We start from the raw sequence: 19,732 nt of genomic DNA on the forward strand, positions 1-19,732 counted from the left end.
TTGTCTGTTGGGTGCCGATTGGACGTATGGTACGTCGATATGAAAAAAGTTTTTATAAAAATTTGCCGAAAAATATTTATAGGCCAACCAGGCGAAAACTTTTGAATCACACGCCTTGGGGTATGCTGGGAGCTCACGGATCAAGGCTTTGTTTTGTTTACAATCATTACCCAGGTGCGCAAGTGTGAATTTCTTTCTTCTCGCACTAAAAAACATCAGCGACACATCTCAGAAATTATTTTGTCACTTTGACATAATTTTTGCACCATTTTATATTAGCTGTTACATGGAGTATTATATATGAAAATGTGTGCAATTTCATGTAGAATACAACTAAAAACAACTTATGGTTGTAGCTTTTATCAGTTTTGAAATATTTTTATATAAATAACAAAAAGTGCCAAAATTTCAACCTTCGGTCAACTTTGACTACCGAAATAGTTGAAAAACACAATTGTAAGCTAAAACTCTTATATTCTAGTAATATTCAATCATTTACCTTCATTTTGCAACAAATTGGAAGTCTCTAGCACAATATTTCGATTTATGGTGAATTTATGAAAAAAACTTTTTCCTTACGTCCGTGCGGTAACTCTTCCGAAAAAATACAAAATCTTTTCGTTCGATTGTCGTAATGTTTGCGCCATTTTAAATTAGCCGTTACATAAAGTTTTATATATGGAATTTCATGTAGAATGCAACTAAAAACAATCCATGGTTGTAGCTTTTTTCAGTTTTGAAATATTTTTGTATAAATAACGATAAGTGCCAAAATATCAACCTCCGGTCAACTTTGACTCAACCGAAATGGTCGAAAAACAGAATTGTAAGCTAAAACTCTTACATTCTAATAACATTCAATCATTTACCTTTATTTGCAACAGATTGTAAGTGTCTAGCTCAATATTTTGATTTATGGTGAATTTAATTTAAAAAAAAAAAAAAAAAAAAAAATTCCTTACGTCCACGCGGTAGCTCTTCCGAAAAAAATCAGAAATTTTTTCGTCCGATTGTCGTAATGTTTGCACCATTTTAAATTAGCCGTTACATAAAGTTTTAGATATGAAAATGTGTGCAATTTTATGTAGAATACAACTAAAAACAACCCATGGTTGTAGCTTTTATCAGTTTTGAAATATTTTCATATTAATAACGATAAGTGCCAAAATTTCAACATTTGGTCAACTTTGACTCGACAGAAACGGTAAAAAAACGCAATTGTAAGCTATACCTATTACATTCTAGTAATATTCAATAATTTACCTTTATTTTTCAACAAATTGGAAGTCTCTAGCCCGATATTTTGATTTATGGTGAATTTATGAAATAAACTTTTTCCTTACGTCCGCGCCGTAACTCTTCCGAAAAAATCATAAATTTTTTTGTCCGATTGTCCTAATGTTTCCACCATTCTAAATTAGCCGTTACATAAAGTTTTGTATATGAAAATGTGCACAATTTCATGTAGAATACAACAAAAAACAACCAATGGTTGTAGCTTTTATCAGTTTTGAAATATTTTCATATAAATAACGATAAATAGAAAAAATTTGTCCTTCGGTCAAATTTAACTCGACCGAAATGGTCGAAAACTGCAACTGTAAGCTACAACACTTACAGTCTAGTAATATTCAATCAATTACCTTCATTGTGCAACAAACGGGAAGTCTCTAGCACAATATTTCGATTTATGGTGAATTTTTGAAAACTGCTTTTTTTTTAACATCCGAGCGTTACGAATTAATGCATCATTTTGTGATAATATTTTCTCTGTGTTGCCTTGATCATTTTACAATGTGTTATATACCAAAATGATGGCAATTTAGTGTACAATACAACTTAAAAAAATTAACTCTTTAGCTTTAACTGTTTTGCTCACAGCGCGATTTGTATACAATTATATATTGCGAAAAACGCAATTGTAAGCTAAAACGCTTATATTCTAGTAATATTCAATCATTTACCTTCATTTTGCAACAAATTGGAAGTCTCTAGCACAATATTTCGATTTATGGTGAATTTATGAAAAAAATAACATTTTCTTTACGTCCGCACGGTAACTCTTCCGAAAAAATCATACGTGCAATTGTGGTAATGTTTGCACCATTTTTAATTAGCCGTTACATAAAGTTTTATATATGAAAATGTGCACAATTTCATGTAGAATACAACAAAAAATAATTGAAGGTTGTAGCTTTCCTCATATTTGAAATATTTGCATATAAATCACAATAAATAGAAAAAAACACGTTTGGTCAACTTTGACTTTACCGAAATGGTTGAAAAACACAATTGTAAGCTAAAACTCTTACAGTCTAGTAATATTCAGTCATTTATCTTCATCTTGAAACAAATTTGAAGTCTCTAGCAAAATTTCTCCGCTACAAATCTCCGAAATGCGTATGTCCCATTCTTGGAATATTTGCTCCGTTTCATATTAGGCATTTCATAGAGTTTTATATATGACAATGCGCGCAATTTAATGTAGAATAAAACTAAAGATATTTGAAGGTTGTAGCTTTTCTAATTTCCAAAATAATTGCATATAAAAAATATATTAAAAAATTTGACATTCGGTCAACTTTAACTCGTCAGATATGGTCGAAAACTGCAATTGTAAGCTAATACTCTTACAGTATAGTAATATTCAATCATTTATCTTCATTTCGAAAGAAATTGGAAGTCTCTATGACAATATTTAGATTTATGGTGAATTTTTGAAAAAAATATTTGTTTACATCCGTGCGTTACAAATTCATGCATTATTTTGTGATAATATTTTCTCTGTGTTGCTTTTATCGTTTTACAATGTGTTATATACCAAAATTATTGCAATTTAGTGTTCATTACAACGAAAAAAAAAGTAACTTGTTACCTTAAACCGTTTTGTGCACAGTGCGATTTGAATACAATTATATATGAAATTTTGTTTTTGTGCTATCATATATTGCATTATTTATATATGATAATGATAATTTTTTTCATTTCTGATGGTTGCATACTAAACATCAGCCAATGACAAAAAAAGGAGCCAAAAATGAACTCTTAATCTTGAAAACTAAGCGCGCTGTGATTTTTTGAAAAAAAAAAAAAATTTCCGCTTCCGCGCTCACTCCGAAACACCTCCGGCACACGGGAGACAATTTTTATTTTACCGCTTCGGCGTTTAAGAGTTAAGAGCTCCGTTAAAATTTTTAAACTGCCAATTCTCAATGGTGGCTTCCATAAGTAAATATAAAATACATTTTTCTTTATTTCTCACGCAGTGGAGATCTCAAGAAAGAATACTAGTAAATTAAAGCTGCAGTTTATAGCAGAGGGTGAATAAAATGAATAACGGCCACGTGGCAGTGACGTTCGGAACTGGAGAAATCAACCAAACTTCGTTATGATAAAAGGTATCTCCAAATTATATCTCTCCTAACAAATAATGGCAATGAAGATATCAATAATACAGTAGTGCCTCAGGATACGAAATTATTCTGTTCCGAAGTGGCCTTCGTAACCTGATTTTTTCGTATCTCGAACTATGTTTTACATGTAAATTGCCTAATTCGTTCTAAGCCCTACAAAAACACCACAGTAAATTTTATAATAAAGCTGAATTGACCAATGAACAATGAAATACAACAATTTGGGCCATTCAATACCTAACATAACCTTTACTGTACCTTTAGATAAAGTGTATTAGTGTACCTGGTACAAGAAATATTGTGCGTACATATGTAGTAAAATGTGGAACCTTACCTTTCAAGTGAGGCAATCTCCAAAAGTGGTGATAGAGGAGGAGGACAAATGGCAGATAACATGAACACTTAACTTTACGAAACATTTAAAAATGGCAGAAAACATTAATACATACTAAACTTTACGAAACACATTAACAAATGGCAGAAAGCATCAACACTTAACTTTACAAAAAACTTAAAATTAAATTTTTTTTCTGTTTTACTTTTTTTTTTTTTTTATATATATATATATATATACAAAATTTCAATTTCTTCACCACTTTAAGCTTTCTGTTTTTTCGTATCACTTTGATCTTCCTGTTTGCTTACTACTACTAAAGGCCTCTTTAAAAAATTACTATCCAAGGAAGATTGCTTCTGCCTGCTTTTCAAAATGTTCCTGAAACGACTCAGGCAAACGCCATCGAACTGTGCAAGCATACGACCTGTGTAAGCCTTTTTGGGGTGTGTCTTTTCTACAAATGATTGCACTTTATGAAAAGCAGCTAGAGCATCCTTAATTTCTGCCATTGTCATAGGGTCCTCCTCCTCCTCCTCCTCCTCGCCGCTGCTAGAGAACTCTTCTTGAATGATGTTTCTGAATCTGCATGAGGTTCGCCCACGTCGAATCCCCCAAAGTCTTGGACAGATACGGCATCAGGCCATAGTTTCTTCCTCGAAGAATTCAAGGTTCGCTTCGAAACCTCCTGCTAAGCTTGATCGATGAGTTGGATGCATATCACAACATCGAAATGCTCCTTCTAAAATTCACGCAAGGTGAGGTTTGTGGTATCGGTGATGTCGAAACATCTCTTGAAAAGATGTTTTGTATGCAGCTTCTTGAAGTTTGATATCACTTGTTGGTCCATAGGCTGGAGAAGAGGGGTGGTATTAGGCAGAAGATAAAGAACCTTGATGAAAGAATACTCTGCTAGGATATCTTCCTCGAGGTCAGGAGGGTGAGCAGGGGCATTGTCCAACGACAGCAGATATTTCAGAGGGAGGCGCTTCTCTTCCAAGAATTTCTTCACTGTCGGGCCGAAACACAGATTTACCCACTCAATGAACAAAAGTCCCGATACCCAGGCTTTCGCATTAGCCCTCCACATCACCGGAAGCTCCTCCTTAAGCACTTTGTGGGCCTTGAAGGCTCAAGGAGTCTCGGAATGATACACAAGTAGAGGCTTGACCTTACAATCCCCACTGGCGTTCATACAAAGTGCGAGTGTAAGCCTGTCTTTCATCATAGGCTTATGCCCGGGTACCTTCTTCTCATCCTCCGTGATGTATGTCCGATGAGGCATTTTTTTCCAATAAATGCTAGTCTCGTCACATTTGAAGACTTGCTGAAAACTGTAGCCTTCGTTGATCGTCATCTCGTCGAACGCCTTAATAAAGGCTTTGGCCGCTTTCATGTCCGAGCTGGCAGCCTCCCCATGCCACACCACAGAATGGATGCCAGTCCGTTTACAGAATTTATCAAACCACCCCCAAGAAGCCTTGAAGTCTGGGGTTGCCGTCGATGTCCCTTCTCCTCTGTCATCTTCGGCATGGGCAGTCAAATCACCGAAAATAGCACTGGCGTTGTGGCAGATTGCCATCTCCGTTATCGTATCTCCAGTGATTTCTTTGTCTTTAATCCATAGAAGAAGCAGCCTCTCCATCTCATCATGCACGTGGCTCCTCTTGTTTGACAAAATAGTCACGCCCTTGGAAGGTGTAGTTGCTTTGATGGCTTCCTTATGCTTAAGGATGGTGCCCATCGTCGACGGATTTCGGCCGTATTCCTTAGCGGTCACACTAAACCGCATACCAGCTTCATACTTTTTAATTATCTCCATTTTTGTCTCCATAGAAAGCATTCTCTTCTTTCCAAGAACTTCAGCAACATTCTTGGGACCCATGGCTAATTAAGTTAATTAAGTTCACACACAACACGATAAAGTATACAAGTACGTATACAAAGAAAGAGAAATCACTAACACAAATTTACGTTAACAATCGAAATATATGTGAACAAACAGATTCCGCGTGCGTACGATAACGCTGATGCAACAAAATGGTCAAAGGATGCCTTTATGTAGAGGGATGATGGGACAGATGCTGACCAATAGGAGAGCAGGATCTTACGGCGGTGACTAGCATCAGGAACCAATGGGAGAGTGGGAGGATGGTGGCGAGTCTATGTACTCAGTTGGCGGCGCGCGAGTTTTAAAATTGTTCTCGGCGGTCCAGGCTTTATAGTACGTACACCCTTTCGCAACCTGAATTATTTTCGCATACAGAAGCAAAAAAATCTTCGTCTTTGCTTTCGTAACTTGGATTTTTTGCAAGTAGTGACTTTCGTGTGTCGAGGTTCCACTGTACAGGCGGTCCCCGGGTTACGACGTTCCGAGGTTACGACGCTTTTTCTTAAATATTCATTGAAAAATCTGCCCTGGGTTACGACGCTTGTTCCGAGGTTACGACGCTGACGCTTCCGACGCTCCGAGTTTACGACGCTTTTAAAAAACACATACTATGACAAGATAAGAATCCTTTATAGTTTAGCACAGTTTCTCTCTCTCTCTCTCTCTCTCTGTTTGTATTTTCCAACGAAAATAATCACTATAATTCTCTCTCTCTCTCTCTCTATACTACAAAGATGTATGTTTTTTAGTATGATAAATAAATGATTTACTATTTTCAAATATTAATAGTAATTTATACAGCAATAATATCAATTCATTAAAGAAAATACCATAGTGAATTAGTAAGATTTTAGCTTATATTTAAAAAATTATGGAAGAATGAAGGAAATCCCAGTCTTCTTGAAGTAACTTCCAGTAACCTTTTTGGAGATCCAGGTACTAAAACTGTCAGCTATATATCAAGTTCTGTGACAGCCAGGAGGGGGAAAAGCTGGGGGAGAGCTGCAGTGTTGCAATCACGTGGTCCTGACATTTCCCTCTCTCTCTCTCTCTCTCTCTCTCTCTCTCTCTCTCTCTCTCTCTCTCTCTCTCTCTCTCTCTCTCTCTCTCTCTCATTTACCGAGACTCGAGATTTTTTATGTACTTGTACTATTTGTTTTTAATACTTTCAAATAATAATAATAATAATAATGATAACTGTAATTACAAAATTCATATATGATAGTATTTTAAAGAAATACACTACGTACTAATCTATCCATGTCACTTTTAATTAAGGTTAACTCTCTCTCTCTCTCTCTCTCTCAATCTCTCTCTCTCTCTCTCTCTCTCTCTATCTCTATCTCTCTCTCTTCTCTGCGCACTCTCCTCTCTCCTTTTGCCAACACAAGATAATAATGTGTCATACATAGTGGTAACTCCCTCCCTCTCTTTCGCTGGAAGCGTTATAAACAGAGAGAGATAAACTCTCTCTCTCTCTCTCTTTCTCTTTTACCGAGATGAAAGAATTTTTATGGTACTAGTATGTAAAATGTTTTTTGATAATTTCAGTTATTTAATAATAATAATAATAATAATAATAAAACTTTAATTACAAAATTCATAATGGTTGTATTTTAAGAGATGAAAATGACCTTTCCATTTCACTTGTAAGGATAATTCCTCTTTCTTACTGAGATGAGAGAATTTTTATGGTAGATGCACGTGTTTATTATATTTTCAAATAATAATAATAATAATAATAGAAGTAGTAATAATACGACAACTAATTTTAAAAGAAAATTCTTCCCTTTGTCTTTTTCTGTATCAATTTCCCCACCTCACTCGAGTGACACTCAAGGTTAACAATGCCATACAATGGTCAACGAATTTAATGGTTTTATGTAATCTCTCTCTCTCTCTCTCTCTCTCTCTCTCTCTCTCTCTCTCTCTCTCTTTCTCTTACTGAGATGAGATCATTTTCATGGACGTGTATGTAATAAGTTTATCATTAATATTTTCCAATAATAATACTATAAGTACAAAATTCATATCTGAGTATTTTAAATACAATAATCATTCCATTTCTCTCTCTTAAATACTGTAAGGACAACTCTCTCTCTCTCTCTCTCTCTCTCTCTCTCTCTCTCTCTCTCTCTCTCTCTCTCTCTCTCTCTCTCTCTCTCTCCACAAGATACTTGTCATACATTTGGTGTTTCTATTTCTTCCTTTTATCTCTCTCGCTCTCAGCAAAAGAATTGATAGACAGATAGACAGACAAACATAATTGCACAGTCTTCTCTTTCTCTCTTCTCTGGAGAAATATATGTATTTATGGGAGGGGGAAAAAGTTGCCTACAGACGTTCATTTCAATCTATTGAAACCTAAGGAGTTATCTCTCTCTTCTCTCTCTATCTCTCTCTCTCTCTCTCGCTCTCCTCTCCTCTCTCTCTTCTCTCTCTCTCTTCTGTATTTTTAATGAAAATATACAGTAATTTGTGAATACACAGTGTTGCACATGAAAAAAAGTAAATTAGTGATAATTTAAGTTATCATTATTATTGATTATTATAGTTGTGTACTGTTTAATTTTTGCAAATAATCACTTTTCTCCAAAAACCATTTAGATTTGTAATTTAGAAGTCGTCCTATACTACGCATATGAGATAAATTCATGAAAATTTGCCATGATTTTTGGCCTCATCTTATCTAAAGGTCGTCTCACACATGGAAATCTACAGTAATTAACGTTATTTGTTACAAAACTACAGTAATTATTTATGATGGCTGAAATGTACGCAAAACATTATCAGGTTCAGTTCAGTTGTTGTAGCAAAACTTCTGTTTTCATTCACTTGTTTATGGTAGCATTTAAGCAACAATTATGATGTTATTAATGATTTTTTATCATTCTCTTTTGGTTTTTAACTTATTTAACTAAAAGATAGGATAGTTAAAGTGATTGAGGAAACGTTAATGTTATTCTGAAAAAGGTGAATTCTTGTTTTAATTTGTTTTTCCTCCATTGTAGGCCAAGATTTACGTGTAAATTCATCAAATCTGACTGTAAAAGTTTGTAGAACTACCATGGAGACCATAGTAAATGATTAGGCAAATGAAATTCCGCATTTTCATTAAAGAGTTATTACATATTATGGCAAAATATCTGGCCAGGACACTAAGGATGATTTCCAGTTAACGTCAAGCCCCCAGGAACGGAACCCCTGTCGGTAACCAGTGGCCTCCCTTACTGTATATTGTTAAAAAAGTTCATTTCATTTGAGTTTCAAATTTCTTATGAGATTTTATCATGGCATATATAGAAGTCTACTTTTTCTTTTTGATGAGGTTCACATACAGGAGTGCATATGATGTCCCTTTTCCTTGGAAGCTTTTTATATTTAGAAATTGTCACCCAGTTTACAATATGGTAAGGAACAAGCATTTCACATTTTATAAGATTTAGTATACATACCAGATTTTATCAGGCACTCGCTCTATTCTTAAACCTTTTGTCTTAATATCTCAAAAATAACTATACAGTGTTCCCCCCCGTATTCGCGGGGGATGCGTACCGGACCCCCCCGTGAATAGTTAGAATCCGCAAATGTTTGGAACCCCTATAAAAGCGCTAAAAACAGCCTATTTTGTTAGTTAAAACTTAAGAAAAACCACTAAAAATGTTCATACTTGGTTTTTTTAATAGTTTTATCACAAAAAGTGCATTTTATGATGAAATTGATCACAAAAACCAGGAATTTGTGGATATTTCTCATAGAAAAATACCGCGAATGCGCGAATTTTCCGCTAATAATGCGGGGAAACGTTCCCGAGAGAAATCCGCGAATGTGTGAGTCCGCGAATCCGGAGAACGCGAATACGGGGGGTCCACTGTACTGCAAATTTATCATGACCCCACTTATCATTTTTGAATATAATTCATGTTTCAAAATGGTTTTTGAATATAATTCATGTTTCAAAATGGTCTTGACAACATTAGAGGCTGTACAGTATGGCAGTCAAAAAAAAAACCTCCTGCCTTTGCTATCAGATTCTTAAGAGTGCAGAGTATTTGTGGAATTAGTGCTCAACTTTTGATTGCAGAATCTACTGAGATTTCCTTTTTGAAAGTATTTTGTGGTAATTTTCAGCCACAGTTTTCAATTTGAATTGCATCACTTGGCACTGGCTATCAGATGTGCAAATAACAAGAGGTTACAATTGTTGATGTTCAGAGGACACTTGATCCATGAAAAATCCTGTTCAAAAAATAGTCCTAAAGACAATACAACAGAGCCCCACCTATTCACGGTTCCGGATTTACAAATTTTTCTGTTGAACTTCCATACTTATTATTCAAGAAAAATTTTCATATTTGCAGTATTTTTCATAGCAAAATATTCACAAATTTCTGTTTGTTCCGACATGGGATACAAACCTTTCGGTCCTTTTACAATAGGAAGGTTACTAGCGGCAGCTGGATAGGTCGTAAGCTTTCGAACAAGGGGTTCGGTAGTTAACTGCTTGTTTGACAGTGCGCGCGCCGCGCGACTGGGAGGCGAAGAACTACATACTTTTGCTTTCGGCCTGCTGGCGTGTGGACGTGTGTATCATTGCTCTCTGCCCGCTTCATCGTCGTTTGTGCTTTCGCATGGTTGTTTTCTCTCTTTCTGTTTATCTAGTGAAACTGAATTGTAAATGCTATCATTTAAATTTTTTTTCATATTGCTTGCATTATGAATTTGAAGGATCATGGATTCACCGCGCCCTCCAATTGTCCGGCGACTGTGCCCCGGGACTGAAGGGCGTGAGTGCGGGAAATTCCGCAGTTTCCCAGAAATAGATCCTCATGTGTTGTGTGCTCGGTGTCGGAGGCGCGAATGCTCTCGCACCGAGCCTTGTAATGTTTGTGAAAATTGGTCGGAGGTGCAGTGGGGCTTGTACGAGGGCAGGAAGAAGCGAAGGCCTGCAAAGGAGTCATCGGAAAACTCTCCCGCGACTCCTTTGGTGACGGATACTTCGTCGTCTTTCCTGCCCCTGCTCAGCTCCCACGTATGGCACCTTCTCCTTCGGGGGGGTATCCAGGTCCTTCTCCTCACCCGATCTGTCGAGTGTGGAGGAGGGCGCTCGGTACCCCGACGTTCAACTGTACTCGGGGTCTTCTGTCCGTTCTGGGTGGCCTCATCCCCCTCGCGCGGGTAGAAACCCCCCCTAATCACCCGACTCGCTTCCACAGGTGCTTCTGCTGCGAGGGATGACCTTGGTCAGGTGTGGGCGTCCTTGGGCTTGCAGGGCGTGCCCAGTGTCCAGGGGCTGCTTTACCATTTAGCTGGGTCTGCTGCGGTCACGCATGCAACAGTGACCACTACCACTACCACCCTGTCAACTCCAGGGTACGCCGCTCCCCCTCACCTGGTGTACTCCCCACATGCTGTGTCTGTGTCACCTACCACCTCAGTGCAGGGTCCGATCGCCGTACCGAGGGGGGGTGTGCCGCTGCCGCCCGGGTTTGCCGTGCTGCCTCGGCCTGACTTCCGCTGCCCCAAGAGCTCGCCCCTGGACCTGCCGCCAATTCCTAGGATGTCGCTGATGCTGGCTCAACCTCCTGTGATGCCTCTACCGACTGCCATACCTGCCGTGCCTGCCGTACCTGTCCAGATGATGCTGACCGTTCCTGCCGTTCCCGATGTTCCTGCTGTTCCTGAGATGTCCGTACCTGCCGATGTCATTCCTGCTCATGGCGTTGCTGTTCCAGACGTTGGTCTATCCGGACAGGTGCGTCCGGGCCCTGTTGCTTCGGCAACAGCAGCCCCAGCTCCACCCTGGATGGTAGATTTAACGTCTGTCCTGAGGAAGCTGACAAAGAAGAAGAGGAAGGTGTCGTCGTCGTCGTCGTCGTCGTCTTCTTCGTCGTCGTCGTCTGTCGCCTCTCCCCCTTCGACTTCTAAGGCTTCACAGCTGAAGAAGAAGAAGGTTGCCTCCTCCCCTCCTAAGAAGTCTCCTTCGGGAGCTTCTCAGGGCCCGTCTCACTCTGGTGTGATGGGGGGTTCTTCTGCTGGTCCTCCTGCTCCTTCGGGAGCGGGGCCCGTCTCTTCTTCCACAACACAAGGGAGAAGACTACGGGGACCAGGGGGGTACCATCTAACACCGGTACTTCCTCGCCTGGTGTCAGGGGCTCTGCCGCTGCATCAGGTTCCGTCTCGGCCTCTCGTTTGCGAGAGGTACCGGGTGTATGGTTGCCTACCGGTGACCGTACAGCCAAGAACCGGACGCCAGAGCTCACTCGGCGCCAGGTTCACGGCACGGAGCGGAAGGCTGGTGACAGCCACTCAGGCGACTCTCACCAGGCCAGCTCTCGCTCTCGCGGCGACTAGCTGGCTACCTGGGTTGACGTGACGGTCTCTGACCGGCCACGGGCCGAGGCTGGGAAGAGGTCCCCCAGATCGCCGGCGCCAGCCCAGCGGTTCGACGCACCATGAGGACAAGCACCGGTCTCACCGTGACACTGGTCTCTGCAGGTCGCCTGACCGTTGCTCCCACAGGGAACGTACGGGTACGGCAACCAGCAGTAGCTCCTCTGACACACGATATCGGGGCCGCTGTTCTCGGTCCAGCCGTTCTCCCCAGGGAGTTGTCTCGACTAGGCCTGCAGCTTGATCACCACCGCGGATTGGTGATCGCCTGCAGCCTTCCAAGCCCACTGGTTCTGCCAGTGAGCGAGGGGGGAGCGTCAGGTCTGCCTCTCCCGTGCCTTCAACTTCCTCGGGTTACACCAGGAAGAGCAAGGCATTGCGGAGTGATCGTGAGGGGTGTGCCCCGCATGATCCCATCACGACGCCGTACGTGCCAGGCACGGTCCTCGGATCAACCAGGACGTACGTGCAAGTGACAGGAGGAGACCGAGAGGGGTCTGTCGCCATTCCCCCTCTTGAAGGGGGAGGGTCTCGGGAGGTGCTCCTGTTCGAGGGACTGGACGGTCCTACTCCACAGGATTCAATGACTCCCGAGATCCAGAGGAACTTTGCCGAGGTTATTGCGCTGATTCGTCAGGACAACGACCTCGGGGAAGGGTCGCCGCTCCCACCTTCAGAGCCCACGTCCCGGCTCGAGTCGTTTTGGGACCCGAAGAGGGAACCCAAACCGACGGTGGGGTTGCCACGATCGGAGCTTGCCGATTCTGTCTTGAACCAGGTAGTCTCTCTCATCTCCGGACAAGAAGGCTCTCTCAGGTCAAGCAGATCGAACAAGCTGCTTCCACCTCCTCTACTGCGACAGCGGCGTTTTTACGTGCCTTCAGAGGATCCAATGCCGCCCAAACAGGTAAACCCAGAGTTAGCCAGGCTAACTCCGGGTGTGTCTCTGCAGCAGCTCCTGTCTGAGAACCTCTGGTTCTCGCAGCAAGAGGCACTGGGCCTGGAATCTACCGCTATGGCAGCTTTCCAGGCCGTCTCCTGGTTAGACCTGTGGTCCCTCACAGTGTCTAAGGTCGCAGCCAACTCCGGGGGAATCTCCCCCGAAGAAGACTCGGCTTTCAGGAGACTTTGTCAGTCTGGAGGAAGAGCCATCTCCTTCCTCGCCCACCAGACGGCAAACCTGTGGGCCAACCTGGTACTTAGCTGTAGAGACGCAGTCCTTACCCGAGTATCCAGGGGGGCTGGGCGTGAGGCGGCGTTGGGCCTTCGTAATGGACCAGTACGGAGTTCCTCCTCTCTCTTCCCTGGAGAGATGGTGGTCGCTGTGGTGGACAGACGGCGCACTTATGACAGTGACCGTCTTGTTCACCAGGCAGTTTCGAAGGCTTCTGGGCAGCCTCGAACTGCGGCCAAGCCCAAGAGCTCGGCTAACTCTTCCTCGGCTGCTAAGACGATAGCCTCGTCGAAGCCGCGAGGAAAGACTCTCTTCTTCGTCTTCTGCTAAGGGGGGCCGTAACCAGCCCTCCCCCCAGCCATCCTTCTCACGAGGGGGGTCAGGGAAGAAGTCGGCGAAAGGGGGGAAACGCTAGGGACGGCGTTCCCCCTCACCTGCTGCCGGAAGTGGGGGGGTGCCTGGCGAGCCATTGGGCAACTTGGCAGCGCTACAGCACCGAGACCTGGATAGTAGATGTCCTTCAGGAGGGATATCTATTACCCTTCGAATCTCGGCCACCCCTCACCTAAAACCCGGTCCAACTGCAGACTTACGTTCCAGGTTCATCGAGTCCATGCTGAGCAAACAAGCTGTAGAGATTGTCACGGATCAGTCACCGGGCTTCTACAGCCGTCTTTTCCTGGTGGAAAAGTCTACGGGGGGCTGGCGCCCGGTGATAGATCTCTCTTCCCTGAACTGATTCGTTCTCCAGACTCGGTTCACGATGGAGACGGCACGTTCCGCTTCATCCTCGACGGGACGGTGTACCAATGAAGGGCACTTTGCTTCAGTCTCTCAACCGCCCCACAGGTGTTCACGCGAGTGTTCACTCTGGTGTCTGCTTGGGCCCATTCGTGTGGGATACGTCTTCTGAGGTATCTCAACGATTGGCTAGTCCTGGCGAGCTCCCGCTCACAGTTGCTGCAGGACAGGGATCGACTACTGAAGTTTTGCGGCGATCTGGGGATCGTGGTGAACTTCGAGAAGTCCGATCTCGAACCCAAGCAGAGGATGAAGTACCAGGGTATGCTGATCGACACGGTAGCAGGGCGAGTCTTCCCCGCAGACTCGCGGATCAGCAGATTAAGGGAGGCATCCAACTAGTTCCTGTCTCGGCAGGAACAGGCAGCTCAGCAATGGCAAGTCGTGATCGGCCACCTGTCGTCACTCGAGTTAGTTCCCCAGTCTCACGGGCGTCTTCTACCTGCGGTCTCTTCAGTGGAGACTAAAGGAGAGTTGGTCACAGGCGGCAGATCCACCATACTTCCCCGTGTCCCTCACGCTGGAGGTAAGGCAGGACCTAGCCTGGTGGCTGGATGACAGGAACCTCTTAAGAGGAGTGCCTCTACGCACTCTCTCTCTCTCTCTCTCTCTCTCTCTCTCTCTCTCCCCCCCCCCCCCCACCCCCCCCCCCCCCCCCCCACACACAGAGATGCTGCTGTTTTCAGACGCATCGAACGAGGGGTGGGGCGCACACCTGGAGGAGTTGCTGACTTCGGGAGTGTGGGACGATTGCGACAAGCACCTTCACATCAATGTCCTAGATCTCAAGGCAGCATTTCTCGCTCTCCAAGAGTTCCAGGACCGCTTGATGTGACACTCAGTGGTGTTGATGTGCGACAACACCACGGTAGTGGCTTACGTCAACAAACAGAGGGGCCTAGTGTCTCTCCCGTTGTACCAGTTGACGTTGCAGGTGCATGAGTGGGCCGAGGCTCACTCAATAGAGCTGTCAGCACACTACATTCCAGGGAAGAGGAATGTAGTAGCAGACAAACTCAGCCGTCGGGATCAGGTGATAGGAACCGAATGGTCCCTACACCAGGACGTGGTGGAAAGGCTCTTCGACCTGTGGGGGCCACCAGTTGTGGATCTGTTCGCCACCTGGCACAACAGGAAACTTCAGGTTTTCTTTTCAGCCTTGCCAGACCCATGGGCAGCTGCAGAGGACACTCTTCAACACCCGTGGGACAACCTCTTCGTTTACGCCTTTCCCCCGTTCAGCCTGATTCTCAAAGTGATCAGTCGAGTGCTGACCACCCCGAATCTCAGGATGATCCTGGTGGCTCCCAAATGGCTTGGGATCCAGACCTGCTGGCTCTTCTCGCAGGAGAACCGAGAGAGATTCCCCATTGGCACAACCTTCTCGCCCAGCCACACGTAGAACGGTACCACCGAGCAGTCCAGTCTCTACAACTTCACGGCTGGCTGTTATCCACCATCTCTCTCTTGCAAACGAGAGGCTTTTCTCGTAGTGCAGCAACAGAGATGGCTGGAAACGTCCGTCAGTCCTCTGCAGCTGTGTACCAGGGGAAGTGGGTCGTCTTCTGTGGTTGGTGTCGTAGACGGGGTCTATCTCCTCTCAGAGCCACTCTTCAGCAGGTAGTGGATTTTCTCGTATTTCTTCGCCGAGAGAAGCTCCTCTCAGTCCCCACAGTGAAAGGATATAGAGCTGCCCTGGCACTAGTTCTGAAATTGAGGGGATTGGACATTTCGAACTCGTTCGAGATCACCTTGCTCATGAGGAGCTTTGAAAGGTCTTGCCCACCCAGGGAATTCAGGCCCCCTGAGTGGGATGTGACTCTCATCCTTAGGAGTTTGACTTGAAGACCCTTCGAGCCACTCCGAGAGTCGTCAGACAGGGATCTGACCCTCAAGACCCTCTTCTTGCTGGCCCTGGCATCGGCAAAGAGAGTAGGGGAACCTCATGGTCTATCCTTCGATGTATGACACTCCAGGGGATGGGGATCTGTGACGCTCGATTTCGTCCCGAACTTCGTTGCGAAGACTCAGAAAACGTCAATCCCTGACGACAGGTTTGAGTCTTTCACAATCCCCTCCCTAATGGACTTCACTGATAATGATGTGGATGAGATGCTGCTTTGTCCTGTGAGGGCGCTACGGCGCTACCTGAAGAGAACTCAACACCTCAGGCCTGAGTGTTGATGCCTCTTCGTTAACATTGGGGTAACCAAGAAAGAAATATTCAAGAACACACTTTCTTTCTGGCTGAGTGAGGTGATCAGGAGAGCGTATGAGGCTGATGGTAGTGATGACATCCGTACGCTCCGTCCGAGAGCCCACGAAGTCAGGAGCATTGGTCCTTCCCTTGCGTTCCTCAAGAACTTCTCCATGGCGCAGGTCCTGAAGGCAGGTGTCTGGGCCAACCAGACTACCTTCACCTCCTTCTACCTTTGGGATATTGCTTACAGGTCCTTGGATACCTTTTCCTTGGGACCCGTGGTGGCTGCTCATCACGTTGTGTAGCTAACCCAGACCCTCGCAGGCTGAAACAGCATCGAGTCCTGGTGTGACTGTAAGAATGGATGAGTGAATGAGAGTGTGACTGGCTTCTCTTCCCATCTTTTTCTCCTCCTCTACCTGTGGGCAGAGGGTTACGGTCGTCACTATGCTGGATAAGGATGAGATGCAGGTGAGCTATATGACAGAGCCCCATCCTATCCCTTTCACTAGGAGCAGAATATCCACCACTTCCTCCTACAAGGGGCGGGAAGTGGATGCCAACAAGAGACACCCATAACTTTATGTTGCCTCTTGCAAACAGGAACTTGTTCTTGCTTGCTGGTACGAAGAGATATGCTTGCCTCTCTCTTTGTACTTGGTCCAGAGGTCTGACCATTGATCCTGCAGTGAATACCCTGATCAATCACACAGAGGCTTGGATCCCTCCCTCGCTCTTACGACCAGGGAGGCATTCCAAGGTTGGGCGAACACCAGTCTGTTCACAAAAGACTCTGATTCCTCCCACCAAGAAGTGAGTCTTCCTATTGTAAAAGGACCGAAAGGTTTGTATCCCGTGTTGGAACAAATGACAATTTGTCCAAAATTGCATTTTTCCTAACTATACAAACCTGAGGTCCTTTTACACATAGTCCCACCTCATGCCACCCCTCGCTCGGCAATTTTTGCTTGGGCCTAAAGCAAAAGTGATTCTTCGCCTCCCAGTCGCGCAGCGCACACACTGTCGAACAAGCAGTTAACTACCGAACCCCTTGTTCGAAAGCTTACGACCTATCCAGCTGCCGCTAGTAACCTTCCTATTGTAAAAGGACCTCAGGTTTGTATAGTTAGGAAAAATGCAATTTTGGACAAATTGTCATATTTTCATATCACCATTGTCGCAAATTGCATTTTTTTTTTTATATAAAACTAGTAAAATACTCGGGTATAAGCATTTTTAGATAGGGGTTTTTGGTGTTTGAACCATCAGAATAGGCTATTATAAGCATTTTTAGAGGGGTTTCAAGTATTCGCAGGTGTTAGCTGTTTTGGGGACTGTGTTATACATTCCCCTGTGAATACTAGGGGTCAACTGTATTTCTGAAATCTCCAGTGTCAGTACTCATCGCGTAAATGAAACATAATATTCAACAGCTCTACTGGGTAACTTAATTTTATTTTCAACCTTAATCTTAAAAGAACTAGAAAATGACAGCCAAATTAGAGCACTTGCATAGTTAGAGAACATAAAGACACTTACATAAGATGGGGTTCTTACTAATCTACTAAAAAGAAGAAATTATACGGACAATATAAGATTACAGATCTGTCTTTTTAGACAAAAGCCTAAGTTATATAGGGGACTGATTTGTTTAATGAATTGATTACCTAATTTGTAAGTATCAAGAATGTTATTTGCTCCTACACGATATACAAACCATTGGTCCTTTTGCATCAGGAATTACTTTCAACGTAGGCTAGTGGTAGGCGGATATGCCAGCCTGCCCGGATGTAAACACTCCACTTTGCTTTCAGCCATCTTCTAATGAAGACATTACTGTCTAACCCCCTTGTTCAAGAATGTAACGGCCATATTCCAATCTACGCTGAAATTATTTCCTAATGTAAAGGATCTCTTGTTTGTATAATTAGGTAAAATACAATTTACTTTAAAAACTGGGTTGTCAGTATACCAAAGATTTTGTTAAAAGTATTTTAATATTGTATTGTTAAATTTTTTTTACCTTTCAGATAAACTTAAGAGATCCAGCATTTGCTGATTTTGTAGAAAGTACAATTAGCCAGAGTGATCTTGTAGCTTTCGTTTTTGAAGATAAGGACGATATGAATAAATTCAAGTCAATGATGGACAGATTGAAATTGAGAGTCAATATTATACATTCTGTCCCTACTGAGTTGTCATCATACAGGCCACCTTTTCCATTGAATGTAATAAGGTAAGAAAGGAAAGACACATGTTTTAAGCTTATTTAGTTTTGCAAGTTAATAGCACCATACAGTGCACAAATTTCCTATCTCTACACAAATACAGACTCTGTCTTTATGTAGGAATTACGTTCATTGCAAACTGGAGCAGGCTACTCTACACAAGGTTTCTTGGTAGTTGAACTACTGGTGGGAGGATCAAGAGGTACCCTCACCATCTCCCTTTTCTGAGTTGCACAACCACTTGCATTATAGCCTTCATCCAGAGTGAACACATTTCTATGCCTTCCTCTGCCCGAATGCTTCCTGGCTGTTCTCCTGCACTTTGTCACAGTTTTTCCCATTTGTGTTATGCATTGTTATATACAGTAGTACCTCGAGATACGAAATTAATCCGTTCCGAGGCGCCCCTTGTATCATGAGGTTTTTGTATCTTGGACCACATTTTACATGTAAAATGGCTAATCTGTTCCAAGCCCTCCAAAAACACCCCAGTAAATTTCATCATAAAGCTAAATTAACCTATAAACAATGAAATACTACAACAATTTGGACCATTCAATACCTAACTTAATAGCAAAATGCAAATTAACCTGTAAATAAAGTGTATTAGTGTACATGGTTTACAAGAAATACTGTACGTAAAATGTGGAAGCTTACCTTTCGAGTGAGGCTATCTCCGAAAGTGGTGGCAGAGGAGGAGAACGACAAACGGCAGATACGTACGTACACTTTTCTTTTACGAAAACACTTAAAAAAATGTAAGGAAAACATACATAAACTAAAATTTACAAAACACATTAACAAAACTGTAACACTTAACTTTACAAAAAACTAAAATTTACAAAAAAAAAAATTCTTTTTTTGATTATTTTTTTACTTTTACGTAGGTTTTTTTTTTTTTTTTTTTTTTTTTTTTTTTCTTTTTGCAGAATTTCAACTTCATCACCACTTTCAGCTTTCTGTTTATCACTTGGTTCTTCCTTTTTGCTTTCAACTTTCTGTTGAAGGCCTCTTTAAAAAATAACGATCCAAGGAAGATTGCTTCTGCCTACTTTTCACAATGTTCCTGAAATGACTCAGGCAAATGTCATCGAATTGCGCAAGCATACGACCTGTGTGAGCCTTTTCGGGGTGTCTTTTTTTTCTATAAACGATTGCACTTTATGAAAAGCAGCTAGAACATCCTTAATTTCTGCCGTTGTCATAGGGTCCTCCTCCTCTTCCTTGCCGCTGCTAGAGAACTCCTCTTGAACGACGTTATGTTGCATGGTCTCCAACTCCTTCAGGTCATCCGTCGT

At 42.9% G+C, this 19,732-nt stretch overlaps 1 protein-coding gene across 1 annotated transcript in view; it reads left to right on the plus strand.

Moving 5' to 3' along the window:
• The window catches only part of LOC135208610 (structural maintenance of chromosomes protein 5-like), a 357,310-nt gene that overhangs the window by 271,564 nt on the left and 66,014 nt on the right, over positions 1-19,732 (plus strand). The window contains exon 12 of the mRNA XM_064240976.1: positions 18,237-18,442. Within this exon, the coding sequence (XP_064097046.1) occupies positions 18,237-18,442 (206 nt within the window). The remainder of the gene's footprint in view (positions 1-18,236; positions 18,443-19,732) is intronic.

Source organism: Macrobrachium nipponense, chromosome 35, assembly GCF_015104395.2.
Source record: "Macrobrachium nipponense isolate FS-2020 chromosome 35, ASM1510439v2, whole genome shotgun sequence".
Taxonomy (NCBI): domain Eukaryota; kingdom Metazoa; phylum Arthropoda; class Malacostraca; order Decapoda; family Palaemonidae; genus Macrobrachium; species Macrobrachium nipponense.